Raw genomic sequence first — 20,714 nt, forward strand, 5'->3', positions numbered from 1 at the left:
TCCTTCCTGCACCAATCAAATTTTAATCTAATTTTAATCCTTGAGGGAGGAGTGTACAAGTGCACACCTCAGGAAGTATGAACGAATTGGGATTTGAGCTAATGTGTAAAACTTTTCCCCCCCCAGTCCACCAGTGGGCAAACATACTTACTGGTTCATTTTTGCCCTGTTGATCATGGGTCAGTTTTGCATTTCCCCATTAATGGTTAAGGGTTGGGGAGGGGAAGCTGATGCTGTAAGACAACCCTCTTGTTTTGTTGAATGTTGCTTGGCAACCTCTTTTTTTTTTCCCCCCAATCGTGTTAGAAATGACAGAGTTGCACCAGGCAGCTGCTGCTGGAGACTTTGATCTAGTGGAGGAGATTCTGAACAAGAAGAAATGTAACCCCAATCACAGAGACATAGACTGGAACTACAAGACACCGCTTCACTGGGCAGCAGCCAAAGGTAGTTGTCTTTAGAAGGTTTGTGTCCATTAAACAAGAGGGCTGCATTCAGCAGGGTATAATGTTGTGGAACTTTAAGCTAGAAATATATTATAGAACAAACATATAGAACAAACATGATGTGCGGTTTTATAGAACAAACATGCCTCTCTGACATGTAGAATAAGGAATCACATGGGTTCTTTTTGACATGTCTATTTGCAACGTTCCACAACGTTGGCCTACTGAAGATGGTGCCCTATTCCCTATATAGTGCACTTCTTTTGAACTAATTTGTGCACTATTTAAGGAATAGGGTGCCATATCATTTATCAAATCATGCTTATTATGAACTGCATTGTGTGACTCTTTCTTGTGTTTTATTTTTTAAATACGTTATTGCCACATTTAGTCCCTGTTTCCCAGGACAGACAGAGACTGTTAGAATTCTGGTGGAGCACGGAGCCAGAGCCTGCCTGAGAACTGATAGTGGATGGACACCTGCCCACTTTGCAGCCGAGGCTGGGAGACTTGGAGTGCTGCGCCTGCTCCACTCATTACACGCCCCCATAGACAAAGAGGACTTCTCTGGTGATAAACCAGTCAGAATAGCAGAAGTCTATGGACATAATGACTGTGTTCGATTTCTTGAAAGGTATGTATTGTCCGTGGTGAAAAAATTACCCAATTGTCATACTTGAGTAAAAGTAAAGATACATTAATATAAAATGACATAAGTGAAAGTGAAAGTCACCCAGTAAAATACTATGTGAGTAATAGTCTAAAGTATTTGGTTTTAAATATCCTTAAGTATAGAAAGTAAATGTAATTACAAAAATATACTTAAGTATCAAAAGTACAAGTAAAAGTATAAATAATTTCAAACTGCTTATATTAAGCAAACCAGACGGCACAATTGTCTTGTTCTTTAATTTACACACTACAACACGCAGACATAATTTACAAACAAAGCATTTGTGTTTAGTGAGTCCGCCAGATCGAAGGCTGTAGGGACGACCAAGGATGTGAGTGGACCGTTTTCATGTACTGCTAAGCATTCAACATGTAACAGGTACTTTTCGGTGTCAGGGAAAATGTATGGAGTAAAAAGTACTTTTTCTTTAGTAATGTAGTGAAGTAAAAGTTGTCAAAAATATAAATAGTAAAGTAATATACAGATACTGTCACGTTCGTTGTATGAATGAGACCAAGGCGCAGCGTGATTTGAATATATCTTCTATTTATTAACGAAGAACACTTAAACAAACTTACAAAACAACAAAACGAACGTGAAGTGCAGACACAGGCAACAAACACATAGACAATAACCCACGAATTGCCCAAAGAATATGGCTGCCTAAATTTGGTTCCCAATCAGAGACAACGATAAACAGCTGCCTCTGAGAACCAATCTAGGCAACCATAGACATACAAAACGCCTAGACAGTACAAAAAACACATATATCACCTATGTCACACCCTGACCTAACCAAAATAATAAATAAAACAAAGTATACTAGGTCAGGGTGTGACAGATACCTCCAAAAACTACTGAAGTAGTACTTTAAAGTATTTTAATTAAGTACTTTACACCACTGTGTTTCGTATATTTATAGTATAATATTTATTCAATTTTGGTGATTTAAAAAATATATTTTTATTTTACTCTGCTCTGACACGCAAACTTTACTGTTGAGATTAATTGATTCTAGTCTCCTAAAAACTTGGGTAATGAATTGTGGTTGATATTAGAATAACTTTCCCTCTTAACAGACTTTTAAGTGTAGTTTAAGTACAGTAAACACCACTGCTCCACAGCTTCATTTCTATTATGTCTCAGGGGATATGTGTGATGTAGTACATGTCATTATTTATTTCTGCATCATGCACAATAATATGATTTGATTCACTGCTTTATTTGAATGATGTGTGAGGGGATCAATGGCCGTGTCCGAATACCGTAGGCCTACTTGCGTTCTTAGTAGTAGGTATTGTGGGTGTACGAAAAAACGTGAATAGTAAAATGTGAAATTCAGTAGACTTTAAATGCCAGGATGTCTAACTCTTTCGGCTTTGCATCTAGTCAGGGACGGACTTAGTGATTTGGAGGCTCCAGACAGAGGCCAGTATGAGACCCCCCCCCCCCCCCCCCCCCCCACTCTAAAAATGTTTTACCTTTTAATGTGAACCAGTCGTGTCTTCATCTGACGATTCCCTTCAAAAAGTAGGGCACTTTTGCATGTTCATCCCAGAATAATTCCAGCCTCTGAACTGTGAACATGCCAGTTTTCCTTCAATTCCAGCGCTTGACTTGGGATGAAAGCGGTAGTCTTTTTTTTTCCCAAGTCGGTCCATTAGACAGAAATTCCCAAATTATATTATGCTATAGAGACACCTGATTATTCTCTGCTAAGGTTTCATACACATTTGACAGATGGAATTTCATGACTTTTTGATGACTTCCCATGACTTTTAACCAAATTTCCATGACCAATAATTGGTGGTATCTATATAGCCTACATGAAAGTCTGCATAGATGTGGTATTGACACTAGAAGGCTGCTGTTCTCTGATCCCATGTAGATCTACTATCTCCTGCCATTGTGCCCTTGATCAAGGCACTTAAGCCCCCACAAAGTAAAATAATTGCACTGTTAGGCTAATTTATTATACATGTGGTCAACCCTCCATCTGGAGAGAGACTGGGAGTGCAGGCTTTTGATCCAGCCCTGAAACACACCAGAGTCTGCCTATCAAGGCCCTGTCAATCAGCTGATGTTTACCTCCATTTAGGTCCTCCTAGAGGACGGTTGGCCACCCTTGACATAAAATATTGCAACATTACAACCAAATACGTCTTTATAGAATGATTCCCTCATTCAATGAATCAGGGATAAAATGGATAAGGTAGTCTACTTCAAATCAAGGTAGCTAGCTAGCTAAGACGTTTATAACCGTATAAGGCTAAAATATTCACGTTTCAGGGGAGATCTATGCATAGCATGGACGCTATTTGTCAATGAGGCAATGTTTTGGAAAAATTACGTCCTCGGAATTATACTGAACATAAATGCAACATGCAACAATTTGAAAGATTTGACTGAGATAACAGTTCAGAAGGAAATCAGTCCATTGAAAAACAGTCATTAAGCCCTAATCTATGGATTTCACATGACTGGGAATACAGATACAGTATGCATCTGTTGGTCACAGATACCTTAAAAAAAAAAGGTAAGGGCGTGGATCAGAAAACCAGTCCGTATCTAGTGTGACCACCATTTGCCTCATGCAGTGCAACTCATCTCCTTCGCATCAGGCTGTTGATTGTGGCCTATGAAATGTTGTCCCACTCCTCTTTAATGGCTGTGCGAAGTTGCTGATATTGGAGGGAACTGGAACACGCTGTCGTACACGTCGATCCAGAGCATCCCAAACATGCTCAATAAGTGACATGTCTGGTGAGTATGCAGGCCATGAAAGAACTGGGACATTTTCAGCTTCCAGGAATTGTGTACAGATCCTTGCAACATGTGCCTGTGCATTATCATGCCGAAACATGAGGTGATGGCAGCGGATGAATGACACAATAATGGGCCTCAGGATCTTGTCACGGTATCTCTGCATTCAATTTGCCATGATGAAATGCATTTGTGTTCGTTGTTTGTTGTTTATGACTGCCCATACAATAACCCCACCATGGGCCACTCTGTTCACTATGTTGCCATCATCAAACTACTCACCCACACACGCTATCAGATAGAGTGCATAAAAAAAGTTTAGCTTGGAATTAATTACCTGTATGCTTTTTTTTTTTTTAAAGTAGAAATGCATTATTCACATCCATTCATTTTCCGGCTCTGTACTGGGTTACTATCAGATGAGTCCCGTGACACTTGTTGGGTCATATTAGTGTGTAGCCCAAATGCTACAGTCGTTTGTGAGAAGATCCATTTTCGGGATGTTTCTTGGTCTGACGAACACCGCTGTAGCTCTGCTACCTTCCACCACAAATGCGGAAGGCCGACATTGGCGCATAGACATTAAAGTGGCGGATACCGTGGATTGAGACAGCCCATACAAAAAAAAAACATATCTCTAGTTTAACAGATGGATTCAAAAAATATTTATTGCAGCTGATAATCAGACGAGGTAATGATGCTTTCAATACAACATGGGGAAAAAACTAGGTCAAATCATGACGTCTGTGATTTTCTGGTTGAAGCTCTAGAAAGAGGCCTGAGTTACCGAGTTGGATGACCATTCAAAAAGATCTTTCCCAGTCGGAGCTCGTTCTTTTTTTCCTCCAGTTTCCAGTTGTCTTTTCTTGAATGCACTGAACTCGGTTGTCAGAGATTTCCGAGTTGTTTTGAACGCGTATAAGAGGACGTGCTGAACCAAAATGAACTAATGTCAGGAAGCAATGCAATTACGCATTAGATGACGCATTCTCAGTAAGGGTGAGTGAGTATAGTAGCCTATGTTAATATTTGTTGTTTACTGCATAAATGTTTACTAAACAGTATGTTCTAAATCCTATGTAGTGTGATTAGTACACATGTGCAGTTTTAGTCAGTAGCCTAGTAGGCAAGACCGATTTCGGACACGGCCATCATTGTAGATTCCCAAATTGAACCCGGCCATCATTGTAGATTCCCAAATTGAACCCGGCCATCATTGTAGATTCCCAAATTGAACCCGGCCATCATTGTAGATTCCCAAATTGAGCCCTGCCATCATTGTAAATTCCCAAATTGAACCCTATTCCTTTCCCATGGCTCTGGTCAAAAGTAGTGCACTTTGTAAGGAGTAGTGTTACTTTTAGGATGCAAGCCCATGTGTGTTATGTGCAGTAGGTTACTTCCTGAATGTGATTGTCTGCATCATATTTCAGTGCAGAGCCAGAGTGCAGGACCTACCGCCAGATGGCAGTGTTAAACAGCTTTCCCTTGGACGACACGGACAAGGAATGGGAGGAGCAGAGAAGATAGGAACTAAACAGGACTGCAGAACAAGGGATTACCACACCTCATTAACAAAAACATTATTGGGAAAACAGCTAATATAGTTTACCCGAAACAATTTAAAAAAATTTACACCACGAAAAATACAGACATTACATACATTTCATTGGCCATACAGTATGAAAAACTGTTCTGGACACTTACAATAGATAGAAACAGGTGTAGGTTACACATTATGCAATTCATTTTCCAAATGATCAATTCCTATTATGTAATCTCCATTCTACATAACATCTAATATATAGGCTATATTACAACAGAAAAATGAGGCTACAATTCTAATAAATGATACATGTAGGACATTGCACATACTTTCTCAGTGTCAGAATTTCAGTTGATTAGTATGGGGTTTAATTTAGATGTAAACTAAGCCTAGATGAATAAACAGTATAGATATACAACGTATCTAAACAAAAAGAAACAGAATTGTCAGAATGGATTAAAATATCATTTCGTCTTCATCGTTGATGCCAGTTTGGAACTTTCACTCACTGCTGATTGTACCTGCTGGTGAAGAGTGAAATAGATAAATAATCAATTAGCTATGACATTACATCCAGTTGGTTTAGACCAATAAATAAATTGTGATTTGTAAACTCACTTTTAGGTTGAAATATTTCAGTAGTGCAACACGAATCTGTTTGGAAGGAACACATATTTTTTTTTTATTGTAATGGGTTTTTGTTTTGCTACATATTTCAGTCTCATTCATCAGGTATTGTTGCCTGGTTACCCATCCACATCACTCCAGCCAAACGCCACACCCACTAATGTTTCTTCTCCAACCGAGTGGGTGCGTTCAGTTAGATTAAACTTTTGCATGGTTGTGTAAACAGTTTGTACTGAATGACACGTTTCCCCAAAATGTTCTCGAACTGACTGAGGTATGTTTTCTCTGTTTGGTGGGTGCGGTGGGGCTTGAAGCAATAAGTGATATATTTACAGGCCAGCAGCCATGCTGACAGCGTTTCCCAACCCACAACCCAATAAATGATTTGATATTGAGATAAAAACGGCCGTATTGGACCTTTTTTCAGTAGCTTACCGGTTTTTCTCCAAAATATGCAGTGAGTAGAATGAAGAGACCCTGTAACAGAATAAAAACAACAACATTAAAACCTTGTGACCTGAAGAAGGAAAAGATGTCACGTCTACTCCTACTACTCCCCTTCTGAGTTAGACGTTGTCTACTCCTACTCTTCCCCTCCTGCGTTAGACGTTGTCCACTACTACTCCGCCCCTCCTGTGTTAGACGTCGTCTGCTCCTCCCCTCCTGAGTTAGACATCGTCTACTCCTGCTCCTCCCCTCCTGAGTTAGACGTCGTCTACTCCTACTCCTCCCCTCCTGCGTTAGACGTTGTTTACTCCTACTCCTCCCCTCCTGCGTTAGACGTCGTCTACTCCTACTCCTCCCCTCCTGCGTTAGACGTTGTCTACTCCTGCTCCTCCCCTCCTGAGTTAGACGTCGTCTACTCCTAATCCTCCCCTCCTGAGTTAGATGTCGTCTACTCCTAATCCTCCCCTCCTGCGTTAGACGTCATCTACTCCTACTCCTCCCCTCCTGCGTTAGACGTCGTCTACTCCTACTCCTCCAACCATTCATTACTCACACCTGCGCCTCATCAGGCACACCTGGACCTTCCCTGATTACTCCCCCTATATATAGCACTCTGTTGGTATTTCCCATCCGGCATTATTGTCTCTGTTGCCATGTTCAGATGCATTCCTTGTTTTTGTATCTGTACATGTTTGTTTATATTAAACTCAGCACCTGCTTCCTAACTCCCTGCCTCTACATTACAAAAGACAATTACAGGGTTTGATCAAAAGACAATTACAGGGTTTGATCAAAAGACAATTGTATATTAGTCAGTGTTGCATTCAATTCCCTTCTAACACAGTTGACTGAATTGAGATGGAATTGACCCAAACCTAATCTCAGTCTTACCTGGAATGCGTTCAGCAGAGTGAAGGCGTAGTTCACCAGGTAGGCTATAGGTCCTTTGGTGATGTCAAACATCAAAACAAAAAATCCAAAAATCCATGTCCCTCCAAAGATTGGGGTTAGGAGGACAACCGCTTTTAGGATACCTTTGGCCACTTCTTTTTCATCCTTAGTGTTGACTTCAAGACTTGGTCTCAGGAGCCTTATGATAACTACTAGCATGCAGAACACATTGACTACTACAATAGTGCCAACAGGCAGAATGAACGCAAAGATCGAGCCCTTTAAAAAACCTTCATAAACCAGCCAACAAGCCTCGGTGGTGTAGTAGTAGTCCTTCTGGCCACTGTTGTAGGTGATAAATGTAATGAAAACAATTAACAGTGGACAGCAGTAGCCAACAGAAAAACACAGTCCCAAGCAAACCTTTTTGCTCATCTGATGGAACATAAATATCATCTGATGGAGAACCATGATACTCAGGCACAACATCCAGAAGAACATGGACAGGTAGCATAAATGCTTAATTACCACAAAGATCTGACACCAATTCTCTGGGATCATGTCGGGAAAAGCTGAGGCGAGAAAGCTGCAGTCGGCTACCAGTAAACACAGGCAGATGTTAATGTGGGCTGTGTGGCGACAATATGACACGCTGGACTTGACAACAGATTTCCACACAAGACATTCTATCACTAGACAGGAGAGAAGTGAGACAATTGAGATGCCCAAGCCCACATAGGTTATCTCCGTCATATAGGGAAGATTCTCTGGTTTCTTTGACATGAGGGTGGTGAATGAGGATAAGTGGGTGCATTCACAATGGTTTTCGTTATCAGGACCACTCCATACACAACCTTTACCAGACCATTGGCTTATTGTAAAATCCCAATATACACACTCTATCTTGTGGTTGCGGGGCCTTTCACTGATCAACTGGAAGTCTATTGAGATATCTGCAGATCCTTGACCAATAGAAGTGGACACCACGATGCTGTTTGGATCAGCGTCTGTTTGTTGCAGCTTTGGTAGATAGTTACTGAGAGATTTAAAACCTATAGTTTTAACCATCATGGAGCTAGTTCCCATGGTTACGGTGACATTGAAAACTTTGTTCACACAATTTTTCTCCGGCTGAGGTTTACAGCCATTCAACTCTATGTTTGTGTGTTGGTATGTGGTACTCTCGACATCTGACTGTTTAACCAGGCCCTCAACAGAAATCAGATATCTTTCAGCCATGGATCCGTTGACAAGGTCAGGTTTGAAAATCCATGACTTTTCAAGACTGCTATCCAAAAGATTGCTGGATGATATTAGAGCATCCTGAAAAAGGGGGGGAGGGAGGGAGGGGGAGGTCATATTTTAGTCGACTTCATTTAAAAATGTAAAAAATTACATTTCTGTTTACTTAATCTTTTGTTATTATAAATCGTACATACTGAAGAACAGATAAATAACATTCTGGTAAAGATGATTTTGAATTATACTTACTTGTAATTGAGCCTTATTCAGTGTGTAATTTTTTTGAGAATCGTTGATTGCGTTGTTCATGGTGAAGAGAATGGACACCGAAGCATTCACATTAGCATAAGTGTTGATGGATTCTGATTTATCGGTGGAAGATTTCAGACGTGAAAATATGTTTGCAGAATTTTTCTCAACTGATCCGAGTCCTATTGCAAGGTTCTGTAATGATAGAAAAAAAATGCATACAAAAACTACAGTTTAGAGCAGTTTAGAATATATGCCTTTTATAATAACAAAAAGTAATTTAAATGACAATACGGCCACCCCGCCACTTGTTTTGGGAAACAGCTGAGGGATGGGGCTGGAAAAATGGAACCACTCTGAATAAGATCAAAATGATAGTTTTAACCATGTTTTGAAGCTAGTGTTTGTTTACAAATACATTGTTTACCAACAATGGAATAAAAAAACAAGATAATATATTGTGGGTACAGCAGTTGAACTAAGCTCATGAGGCATTTTAAGTTCTATTATTCTAGAATGAATGGGTCTACGGGTCGATCCACCAATTCAGTGCCTTTTGAGAAGTGTAACTCGACCCCCCCCCCCCATTTTTTTGGTTCATTTCCCCTAATTTTAACATTCGGTCATAAAGAGCACATGTTCAACTTCAGAAAAAAAGGTTTTCCCATCTCAAGACGTAAAAAAAGACTATGAAAGTGCATAATAGGTGCCAACTAAAGTAAGAGGGTTGACATCTTAAATCAGCCATAAATCAATCCACTTCTGACAACAGGGAATGGCAATTTAATTCTTCACAAAAAAACAAACATTTCTAGCCTTTCTTATCTATAAATAAATAAATGATAATCTTCAGAAATCACTTTGTCAAAGCAACAAAATAATTTTACAATGATGGTGAACATTTTGAGACATTTTGGGGTGAAGTGGGTTAACACTAGAAGCTCCGATCCCAGTCATTTTGGGGTGAAGTGGGTTAACACTAGAAGCTCCGATCCCAGTCATTTTGGGGTGAAGTGGGTTAACACTAGAAGCTCCGATCCCAGTCATTTTGACTGCATAGTAATTCATTTAAAATGGAAATGTCTCTGCAATGTCCCCCTCTGCCCTTGACTTGTCCTAAATAAGTATATTTAACACTTATGATTATTATAATTTCATAAGCATAATTCCTGTTAATAGCTGTTTTTAAGTTACTTTTTCCAATATTAAAGTAGTATAGTATCACAGAACATATTGTGGTTTCACTAACCTTTGCCAAATAACACTTGAAATGTAAGAGATTAGCTTTATTTGAAAATATCACTTTTTCCAAGAATAACCGCTGTTCCTTTGTGCTCTACACATGAGCATGCTGCAGCAGATGGCTTACAGTAAGTAACATTAACTAATGAAAATCCTATTGTTTTTTTAAATACTTTTTTTCTTCTTCTGTTACCCAAGACCTTCATAAACACAAGTGAAGAATCATTTTTCTGATGGCATTTATGAAATGTATTTATTACTGTTAGAACGTTGCAGTCAAAATGGCTGCTCATTGGCGTATTGAGGCCCAGCTGTTTATTTAGATCTTCCTAGGAGACTCAGAGGTTGTGCGGAGGGATGCTGAATTTTGTCACTTTAGCAAGTTTTATGCATATTAAAAACCATCATTTATAGAATTATTCATATGGTTTATATTAAAGGGATTTTAAAATTATTTTAAAGGTGCTTTTAAAATTCAATATTGGTTGGTGTCCCAGGAGGTCTACCCCGGGGGATGGTAATAGAGGGGAGATACGTGAGGCGACGTTGGCTCCCTCTGCTGGGCATATGGGAGCTGGGCAGCCCGAGACGGACAGCTAAGTGGATTTAATTAGAGGAAAGCCGTGGAGGCTAAATAAAAGGAGCACGATGGCACACCGCGGGAGAGAGACAGACACCAGTTAAGAGAGAGAAGAAAGACCGAGCAAAACCTAAGTTATTTCTTTGATGTATTAATTTTCTGTCTTAGTAAAGTAGTTTTTTCGGACTAAAGCCTCCCTGTCTCTGTGTCAATCTCTGCACGCTCAACCCAATGAATCAATTAGGATGATTTGTTTTAATACCTGTGAATCAATTAGGATGATTTGTTTTAATACCTGTGAATCAATTAGGATGATTTGTTTTAATACCCGTGAATCAATTAGGATGATTTGTTTTAATACCTGTGAATCAATTAGGATGATATGTTTTAATACCTGTGAATCAATTAGGATGATTTGTTTTAATACCTGTGAATCAATTAGGATGATATGTTTTAATACCTGTGAATCAATTAGGATGATTTGTTTTAATACCTGTGAATCAATTAGGATGTCATGTAGATCTACATTCACACAGTTAGATATTTCCTCCTCCCAAACTCCATTACTCAAACACCGTCTCTGGGTTTTTCCAATACCATTTTTACACTTCAGCACCGCCGTAAAGTTAGCCTTTGCGTTTGACCAGTCACCTTCAGCATGACAAAATTTTGAATTGCCTGTGGAAATAAACAGAATCGTTGACAATAAGTAAGAAATAGATATTCAAGACATATTTTCACCATTTTAGATGAACAATAAATAGGGTGGCTTTTAAAAATCTGTTTTTAACCCTTATTTTACCAGGTAAATTGACTGAGAACACATTATCCTTTACAGCAACAAACTGGGGAATAGTTACAGGGGAGAGGAGGGGGATGAATGAGCCAATTGTAAACTGGGGATTATTAGGTGACCATGATGGTATGAGGGCCAGATTGGGAATTTAACCAGGACACCGGGGTTAACACCCCTACTCGTACGATAAGTGTCATGGTATCTTTAGTGACCACAGAGAGTCAGTACACCCGTTTTAACGTCCCATCCGAAAGACGGCACCCTACACAGGGCAGTGTCACTGAGACCAGAGGAAGGGGTGCCTCCTACTGACCCTCCAACACCACTTCCAGCAGCATCTGGTCTCCCATCCAGGGACCAACCCTGCTTAGTTTCAGAAGTTCAAGACAATGGTTGAGTTCCAGGTCGACTGTAATCTGATACCTGGATAGGATGATAACCACATATGATATAGCAATCTGATGCCCGACTGAAGTCGATGACGTGTCACACAACCCATGGTTGATGCAATTCAACGTCTGTAATGAAGTCGTCCTGGAACTCACCCAAGAATTTAAAAAATGATACTATACTGAACAAAAATATAAAGTCAACATGTAAAGTGTTGGTCCCATGTTTCATGAGCTTTAATAAAATATCCCCAAATGTTTCCATTTGCACAAAACTTTTTCTCTCAAATTGTGTGTACAAATTTCTTTACATCCCTGTTAATGAACATTTCTCCTTTGCCAAGATAATCCGTCCACCTGACAGTTGTGGCAGATCAAGAAGCTGATTAAACAGCAGGATCATTACACAGGTGCACTTTGTGCTGGGAACAATAAAAGGCCACTCAAAAGTTTTAAGAGAGCAGGCAATTGGCATGCTGACTGCAGTAATGTCCGCAAGAGCTGTTGTACGAGAATTTAAAGCTAATTTCTCTACCATAAGCCGCCTCCAATGTTGTTTTAGAGAATTTGGCAGTTCGTCCAACCTGCCTCACAACCGCAGACCACGTGTAAGCACGCCAGCCCAGGAACCTCCACATCCAGCTTCTTTACCTGTGGGATTGTCTGAGACCAGCCACCCAGACTGCTGATGAAACTGAGGAATATTTATGTCTGTAATAAAACCCTTTGTGTGGAAAAACTCATTCTGATTGGCTGGGACAGCTCCCAAGTGGGTGGCCCTGTTCCATCACAGGCCCACCCATGGCTGCTCCCCTGCCCAGTCATGTGAAATCCATAGATAGGGCCTAATACATTTATTTAAATTGACTGATTTCCTTATATGAACTGTAACTCAATAAAATGTTTGAAATTGTTCCATGTTGCATTTTTATATTTTTGTTCAGTATATTTATCATAGATTTAACTGAAAATATGCTTGCGTTTGTTACCCATTCCAAGAAGATTGGGGTATGCCGCTGAATGTTACTGTACCAATTTAGAGCATAATTGTTCATATGGCAAAATACAATGCTGGATAATGGTACTGAAAACCTACTGTAGATAACAGGGATATTGACAGTAGCATTTTTCTCTTGGGACAGGATGTTCATAAATGTACATGTTACAGCTGGCTCTTGTAAACTGCTGCAGCTGACAGTCGTATCAATCCTGTAAATTATGCCAGTACCGGTAACATCTGTGGAGGGATAAATTACAAGATTTAATAACTGCCAAATGTGTTCAACTGTGCTCCTAATTGCATTTTAATAGCAATTGTTATAACATACAGTCTTAAACATAGCGTAATTAACATGTGAGGACCATGAAGGGCAAAAAATTACCTTTTTGTTCATTTAATGGAGTTTCGGTGTTGGTGTAATTCCATGTCACATTGTAGTTTTCAGTGCTATTCATAATTTCACATTGAACTCTGACAAAGATTCTATCATTTGCATTATATTTCGTGTAACAGTCTGGAAATTGGGGCGTGCTACTAATGTAAATTTGTGGCAGGAGCGCTATGTCTAGTGTTGCACTGGCTTTGTGGTTTATGGTCACATTGGATGATTTTGGATTGAAGACACACGTGTACAGCCCTGCAGTTAAATGAAAAGAGAAACATGTTTTACTGTTTTATCTTACAATGAGTTAGTCTGCGTGACTCAAGACCACGCTAGCTCACTGACTTAAAGCCTAGGCATTAGTTATGGGAGCTAGCACAAGTCCTCAGACGACTCATCATAAGACTGCAATTCACCCAACGAACTCCACTTCACAAACCATAGGCCTATATCTGCACAGACCTTTCAGCACAGAGAAAAACTATAAAAATTGCATGAATATGAGCAAATAATGAATGTGTCCCAAGTAGCAACCTTTACCGTTGACAGTGCCCTACTTATGACCAGATCCTATAGGTAATAACGTGCCATTTGGAACACACCACTATCTAATTGGCCCTGTGAACTGTCCTATCATCTTCTACAACACCATACAAAATAACAGATAACACATACCTTCCCAGATCTCCGTTGCCTGTCTGAGGAGAATTGTAGTAGTCCTACTAGCGGGTATCACTGTAGCATCAGTGCCTGTTGTTACGTCGAATGTTTTACCGTCACTCCTTTTCAAAACCCATTCAATTGGTTTCATGTCCTCCTTGGCTTGGCAGAGAATTGTCTGTTTAGAATCATATTTTACCGGGCCTTCTGGTACTGTGATCTCAACGACGCCTGTAAGAGAAAAGTACACCGAACATTTAGTAGCTTCTCACCTCTCCACCATGCTAGCGGATATGTGGTGAGCTGTGCATCACCATAGGGTGCTACTACACACATTGGTGGTGGAAGAGGTGAGAGGTTTCCCCCCTTTTCTATGTAACGCTCTTTGAAATGGTTTCAAGTTATCAGTCGTATGTTCAGGATACACATTGTATACACCGTCCAATGAAATGCTTTCTTGCAGGTTCCTTCTGGACAATACAACAACAATAAGAAATAACAAAATATAATACGAAGAAGACAAAGAAAAAGGCTCAGTAGAATAGAATAAACAATTTAGCATAAGTGTAATACAGGAGCAGTACGCCTTTGTTAAACTTTGCCCTGTGTAGCCCTCCCTGTGTCCCTACTAACTTGGCCTGCTTAGCTTCCACTGTGAGGCCACTAAATGCATCCCCCTCTCCACCCTCCATTTCTCAATAAATCACTTTTAGACGATACACCAGAAGAAGAAAATAAAATAAGAAAATAAACCACGACTTTGATAAATGTTCACTTTTTAAAATAGCATTTCCAAAACAAACCCTCAAAAACATGAAACAACTATTATTGTCAGAGGTTGCGCTCAACCCCATCTGCCTCGAGCCGCCCAGGCTGGCATGGAACAGAGCACACCCACAAACTCCAAGGTCAGTAGGCCCCACAGCCTATGCTGCAGATCTTTAGACCCATCCAACTTGAAAAAAAAGGTACAAAAAATAAACATCTAGCCTTCACTAAATAAACAAAAACAGGTTATGTGTTTCAGGTAATAGCCCTTACATTCCTTCATTACAACTCTAAGTAAATTCTCTGTCATGCAAAAAATAAAAATAATCAAGATGCAGAAAGAACAAGACAGAAGGAACAAAATATATAGGCCTAGAGCGCATTCGGAAAGTATTCAGACGTTGTTATGTTACGGCCTTATTCTAAAATGTATTAAATAAAAATATTTCCTCAGCAATCTACACACAATACCTTATAATGACAAAGTTTAAACAGGTTTTCTTTTCTTAAAAAAAATGTATAATTAAACAAAAATAGAAATATCTTATTTACATTAGTATTCAGATCCTTTGCTATGAGACTCAAAATTGAGCTCAGGTGCATCCTGTTTCCATTGATCATCCTTGGGATGTTTCTACAACTTAATTGGAGTCCACCTGTGGTAAATTCAATTGATTGGACATGATTTGGAAAGGCGCAAACCTGTCTATATAAGGTCCTAAAGTTGACAGTGCATGTCAGAGCAAAAACCAAGCCATGAGGTCAAAGGAATTGTCTGTAGAGCTCCGAGACAGGATTGTGTAGAGGCACAGATCTGGGGAAGGGTACCAAAAATATTCTGCAGCATTGAAGGTCCCCAAAAACACAGTGGCCTCCATCATTCTTAAATGGCAGAAGTTTGGAACCACCAAGACTCTTCCTAGAGCTGGCCACCAGGCCAAACTGAGCAATCGGGGGAGAAGGGCCTTGATCTGGGAGGTGACCAGGAACCCAATGGTCACTCTGACAGAGCTCTAGAGTTCCTCTGTGGAGATGGGAGAACCTTCCAGAAGGACAACCATCTCTGCAGCACTCCACCAATCAGGCCTGTATGGTAGAGTGGCACACAGCCAAGACAGTAGGAGTGGCTTCGGGAAAAGTCTCTGAATGTCCTTGAGTGGCCCACCCAGGGCCCAGACATGAACACGATCTAACATCTCCGGAGAGACCTGAAAATAGCTGTTCAGCGACGCTCCCCATCCAACCTGACAGAGCTTGAAAGGATCTGCATAGAAGAATGGGAGAAACTCCCCAAATACGTATCAAATCAAACTTTTTGTCACATGCGCCGAATACAACAAGTGTAGACCTTACCGTGAAATGCTTACTTACAAGCCCTTAACCAACAATGCAGTTCAAGAAGAGTTAAGAAAAAATGTACCAAATGTACTAAAGTAAAAAATAAAGTAACACAGTAACATAACAATAATGAGGCAGGGGGTACCGGGGGTACCGGTACCGAGTCAGTGTACAGGATAGTTGAGGTAATTTGTACATGTAGGTAGGGGTGAAGTGACTATGCATAGATAATAAACAGTGAGTAGCAGCAGTGTACAAAATAAATAGGGGGGGGGGGGGGGATTTGATTAATTGTTCAGCAGTCTTATGGCTTGGGGTAAGAAGCTGTTAAGAAGCCTTTTGGACCTAGACTTGGCGCTCTGGTACTGCTTGCCGTGCGGTAGCAGAGAAAACAGTTTATGACTTGGGAGACTAGAGTTTCTGACAATTTTATGGCCTTTCCTCTGACACCTCCTATTATATGGATCCTGGATGGCAGGAAGCTTGGCCCAGTGATGTACTGGGCTTTATGCACTACCCTCTGTAGCTCCTTACGGTCAGATGCCGAGCAGTTGCCATACCAGGCGGTGATGCAACTGGTCAGGATGCTCTCAATGGTGCAGCTGTAGTACTTTTTGAGGATCTGGGGACCCATGCCAAATATTTTCAGTCTCCAGAGGGGGAAAATGTTTTGTCGTGCCCTCTTCACGACTGTCTTGGTGTGTTTGGACCATGATAGTTTGTTTGGTGATGTGGACATCAAGGAACTTGAACCTCTCGACCCGCTCGACTACAGCCCTGTTGATGTTAATGGGGGCCTGTTTGGCCCGCCTTTTCCTGTAGTTCCTTTGTCTTGCTCACATTGAGGGAGAGGTTGTTGTCCTGGTACCACACTGCCAGGTCTCTGACCTCCTCCCTATAGACTGTCTCATCGTTGTCGTGTCGTCAGCAAACTTAATAATAGTGCTGGAGTCGTGTTTGGCCATGCAGTCGTGGGTGAACAGGGAGTACAGGAGGGGGCTAAGTACACAACCCTGAGGGGCCCCAGTGTTGAGGATCAGCGTGGCAGACGTGTTGTTGCCTACCCTTATTGACCTGTTTAAAGGTCTTGCTCACATCGGCTACCGAGAGCGTTATCACATAGTCATCCAGAACAGCTGGTGCTCTAGTGCATGCTTCAATGTTGCTTGCCTCGAAGCGAGCATAAAAGGCCTTTAGCTCGCCTGGACAGCTTGCATCTAGATTTCCCTTTGTAGGCAGTAATCGTTTTCAAGCCCTGCCTCATCCGACGAGCATCAGAGCCGGTGTAGTAGGAATAAATCTTCATCCTATTTTGACGCTTTGTTTGATGGTTTGTCTGAGGGCATAACGGGATTTCTTAGAAGCGTCCGGATTAGTGTCCCACTCCTTGAAAGCGGCAGCTCTAGCCTTTAGCTTGATGAGGATATTGCCTGTAATCCATGGCTTCTGGTTGGGATATGTATGTACGGTCTCTGTGGGGACGATGTTGTCGATGCACTTATTGATGAAGCCGTTGACTGAGGTGGTATACTCCTCAATGCTATTGGATGAATCCAGGTACAAATTCCAGTCTGTGCTAGCAAAGCAGTCCTGTTGCGTAGCATCCACGTCATCTGACCATTTCCATATTCAGCGAGTCATTGGTACTTCCTGCTTTAGTTTTTGCTTGTAAGCAGGAATCAGGAGGATAGAATTATGGTCATATTTTCCAAATGGAGGGTGGGAGGAGAGCTTTGTATGCATCTCTGTGTGTGGAGTAAAGGTGGCCTAGTTCTTTTTTTCCTCTGGTTGCACATGTGACATGCTGGTAAAAAAAAATGTAAAACGGATGTTAGCCTGCATTAAAGTCCCCGGCCACTAGGAGCGCTGCTTCTGGTTGAGCATTTTCTTGTTTGCTTATGGCCTTATAGAGTTGGCTGAGTGCGATCTTAGTGCCAGCATCGGTCTGGGGTGGTAAATAGACGGCTACGAATAATATAGATGAGAACTCTCTTGGTAAATATTGTGATCTACAACTCATTATAAGGTACTCTACCTCAGTCAAGCAATACCTCAAGACTTCTTTAATATTAGACATCACATGCGAAGCTTGTAGCGTCATACCGAAGAAGACTTGAGGCTGTAATTGCTGCCAAAGGTGCTTCAACAAAGTACTGAGTAATGTGATATCTCAGATTTTATTTATTTATACATTTGCAACAATTTCTAAAAACCTGTTTTTGCTTTGTCATTATGGTGTATTATGTGTAGATTGATGAGGGGGAAAAAAAACAATGTAATCCATTTTAGAATAAGGCTGTAAACATAACAACATGTTGAAAAAGTGAAGAGGTCTGAACACTTTCCGAAGGCACTGTATCAAGCATCCCAGAGTAGGAATGCTGATCTAGGATCAGGTCCCCTTGTCCATATACTGTTATTAATTGAACACTTTCCGAAGGCACTGTATCAAGCATCCCAGAGTAGGAATGCTGATCTAGGATCAGGTCCCCTTGTCCATATTCTATTATTAATTGAACACTTTCCGAAGGCACTGTATCAAGCATCCCAGAGTAGGAATGCTGATCTAGGATCAGGTCCCCTTGTCCATATTCTATTATTAATTGAATACTTTCCGAAGGCACTGTATCAAGCATCCCAGAGTAGGAATGCTGATCTAGGATCAGGTCCCCTTGTCCATATTCTATTATTAATTGAACACTTTCCGAAGGCACTGTATCAAGCATCCCAGAGTAGGAATGCTGATCTAGGATCAGGTCCCCTTGTCCATATTCTATTATTAATTGAACACTTTCCGAAGGCACTGTATCAAGCATCCCAGAGTAGGAATGCTGATCTAGGATCAGGTCCCCTTGTCCATATTCTATTATTAATTGAACACTTTCCGAAGGCACTGTATCAAGCATCCCAGAGTAGGAATGCTGATCTAGGATCAGGTCCCCTTGTCCATATTCTATTATTAATTGAATACTTTCCGAAGGCACTGTATCAAGCATCCCAGAGTAGGAATGCTGATCTAGGATCAGGTCCCCTTGTCCATATTCTATTATTAATTGAACACTTTCCGAAGGCACTGTATCAAGCATCCCAGAGTAGGAATGCTGATCTAGGATCAGGTCCCCTTGTCCATATACTATTATTAATTGAATACTTTCCGAAGGCACTGTATCAAGCATCCCAGAGTAGGAATGCTGATCTAGGATCAGGTCCCCTTGTCCATATACTGTTATTAATTGAATACTTTCCGAAGGCACTGTATCAAGCATCCCAGAGTAGGAATGCTGATCTAGGATCAGGTCCCCTTGTCCATATACTATTATTAATTGAATACTTTCCGAAGGCACTGTATCAAGCATCCCAGAGTAGGAATGCTGATCTAGGATCAGGTCCCCTTGTCCATATACTATTATTAATTGAATGCTTTCCGAAGGCACTGTATCAAGCATCCCAGAGTAGGAATGCTGATCTAGGATCAGGTCCCCTTGTCCATATACTATTATTAATAACTGTTCATACAGTCAGACCAATTCTAATATTTTGTCACTAATCAGATTAGCTCTTTTGCCACTAATTGGGCAATTTGAGAAACAAGGTCAGAATTGGCTGCCTGTGTAAGTAAGCACAGCCATTGTGATCTAAAAGGCCATACTGATACTAAATCAGCACTCATACTGTGATATGCTTGATACATACGGCCCCCGATGTAGCTAGCCCCTCATTTAGATAGACATACCTGCTGTCTCTAGCGTGAACGTAGAATTCAGTATTTTTTCCAATTCTGCTGTTTTGCTTGCAAGGACATCAGCTGAAACGTCGTTGAGGTTCATTTCAAAAGCAATGATGACACTGCCACGACTTAAAGCAAAAACAAGGGACAAGATCAGGTCTACTGTATGTCGATCCCACAAAAAACTTAACATCATTTGTAAACGAGCTGAATTACCTGAACCCTGTGATGTGTATGTCATCAAATGAATTCAATGTACTGTACACCGCTTTCAGCTAAAACAAAGAAGAAAATTGTTTGCATATTAGAAACAAATTAAGAATGATCATGCACATAGATCTGTGAAAAGTATATTGTCAACATATATTATTGCAAATACCATATTAAACTATCTAAATAATATATATCCCTTTAAATTATAGTTCCTGTCTTCATTCTGTGTGTGTCATTAGAACATTGTAGTAACCCATTCCCATATTTTAAACCATTTTTATATGTACAGTATAAATTTGACAAATACCTTTGGCAATAATTCATCATGCAAGGTTTTATATTCATTAGAATTTGGATTGCTGTAACTTTCAAAATATACCCTTCCAGCTATGTTAAGTTGTCCAATGACAGTAACTGTGAATAAAAGAGATCATTATTTGCAATGTGTACTGGGCCTTTTGCATTCTGTCTTTGAACTGGCTTGTGAAAATGCAAACTGTTGACAGACTGGTATGTTTGATTATGTACACATTTTGGATTACACACACACACACACACACACACACACACACAGAATACCTCTTGTTTCAGGGAGGCACATTGGTTTTGTTTCTGTGGTTTCAAATGTGCAGTTTTTTAGTTTACAACAGTTAGGTGAAGACTGACATACTGCAACACTCCAGATATGCCCTGGTGTGCATTTGCACTGAGTTTTGTTTTGAAGAGGGACACAAT

The 20,714-nt window shown here is 40.5% G+C and overlaps 2 protein-coding genes across 2 annotated transcripts in view; one reads left to right on the forward strand and one right to left on the reverse strand.

Moving 5' to 3' along the window:
• Positions 1-270: 270 nt before the first annotated feature.
• On the forward strand, positions 271-7,228 carry ankrd66 (ankyrin repeat domain 66). The gene is made up of 3 exons (XM_021585343.3): positions 271-447; positions 852-1,080; positions 5,316-7,228. The coding sequence occupies exons 1-3, from the start codon at positions 309-311 to the stop codon at positions 5,410-5,412; spliced, it is 465 nt and encodes a 154-aa protein (XP_021441018.1). The 5' UTR covers positions 271-308; the 3' UTR covers positions 5,413-7,228.
• adgrf3a (adhesion G protein-coupled receptor F3a) overlaps positions 4,533-20,714 on the reverse strand; it is a 28,385-nt gene continuing 12,203 nt past the window's right edge. The window contains exons 5-17 of the mRNA XM_036962884.2: positions 20,559-20,714; positions 20,287-20,393; positions 19,983-20,041; positions 19,773-19,894; positions 13,949-14,164; positions 13,274-13,528; positions 12,988-13,128; positions 11,200-11,384; positions 8,885-9,079; positions 7,394-8,716; positions 6,491-6,532; positions 6,047-6,082; positions 4,533-5,952 (exon numbers count right to left, since the gene is read on the reverse strand). Coding sequence (XP_036818779.2) covers positions 5,893-5,952; positions 6,047-6,082; positions 6,491-6,532; positions 7,394-8,716; positions 8,885-9,079; positions 11,200-11,384; positions 12,988-13,128; positions 13,274-13,528; positions 13,949-14,164; positions 19,773-19,894; positions 19,983-20,041; positions 20,287-20,393; positions 20,559-20,714 — 2,897 coding nt within the window. The 3' untranslated portion in view covers positions 4,533-5,892. The remainder of the gene's footprint in view (positions 5,953-6,046; positions 6,083-6,490; positions 6,533-7,393; positions 8,717-8,884; positions 9,080-11,199; positions 11,385-12,987; positions 13,129-13,273; positions 13,529-13,948; positions 14,165-19,772; positions 19,895-19,982; positions 20,042-20,286; positions 20,394-20,558) is intronic.

Source organism: Oncorhynchus mykiss, chromosome 25 (assembly GCF_057628025.1).
Source record: "Oncorhynchus mykiss isolate SJ-2025 chromosome 25, ASM5762802v1, whole genome shotgun sequence".
In the NCBI taxonomy this organism is placed as follows: Eukaryota; Metazoa; Chordata; class Actinopteri; order Salmoniformes; family Salmonidae; genus Oncorhynchus; species Oncorhynchus mykiss.

Bases quoted from the DNA above. Each gene is read 5' to 3' on its own strand.
- ankrd66 (XM_021585343.3), top strand. From the start codon at position 309: ATGACAGAGTTGCACCAGGCAGCTGCTGCTGGAGACTTTGATCTAGTG. The intron at 448-851 runs GTAGTTGTCTTT...CCTGTTTCCCAG, and splicing joins TCACTGGGCAGCAGCCAAAG to GACAGACAGAGACTGTTAGA. The intron at 1,081-5,315 runs GTATGTATTGTC...ATCATATTTCAG, and splicing joins TGTGTTCGATTTCTTGAAAG to TGCAGAGCCAGAGTGCAGGA.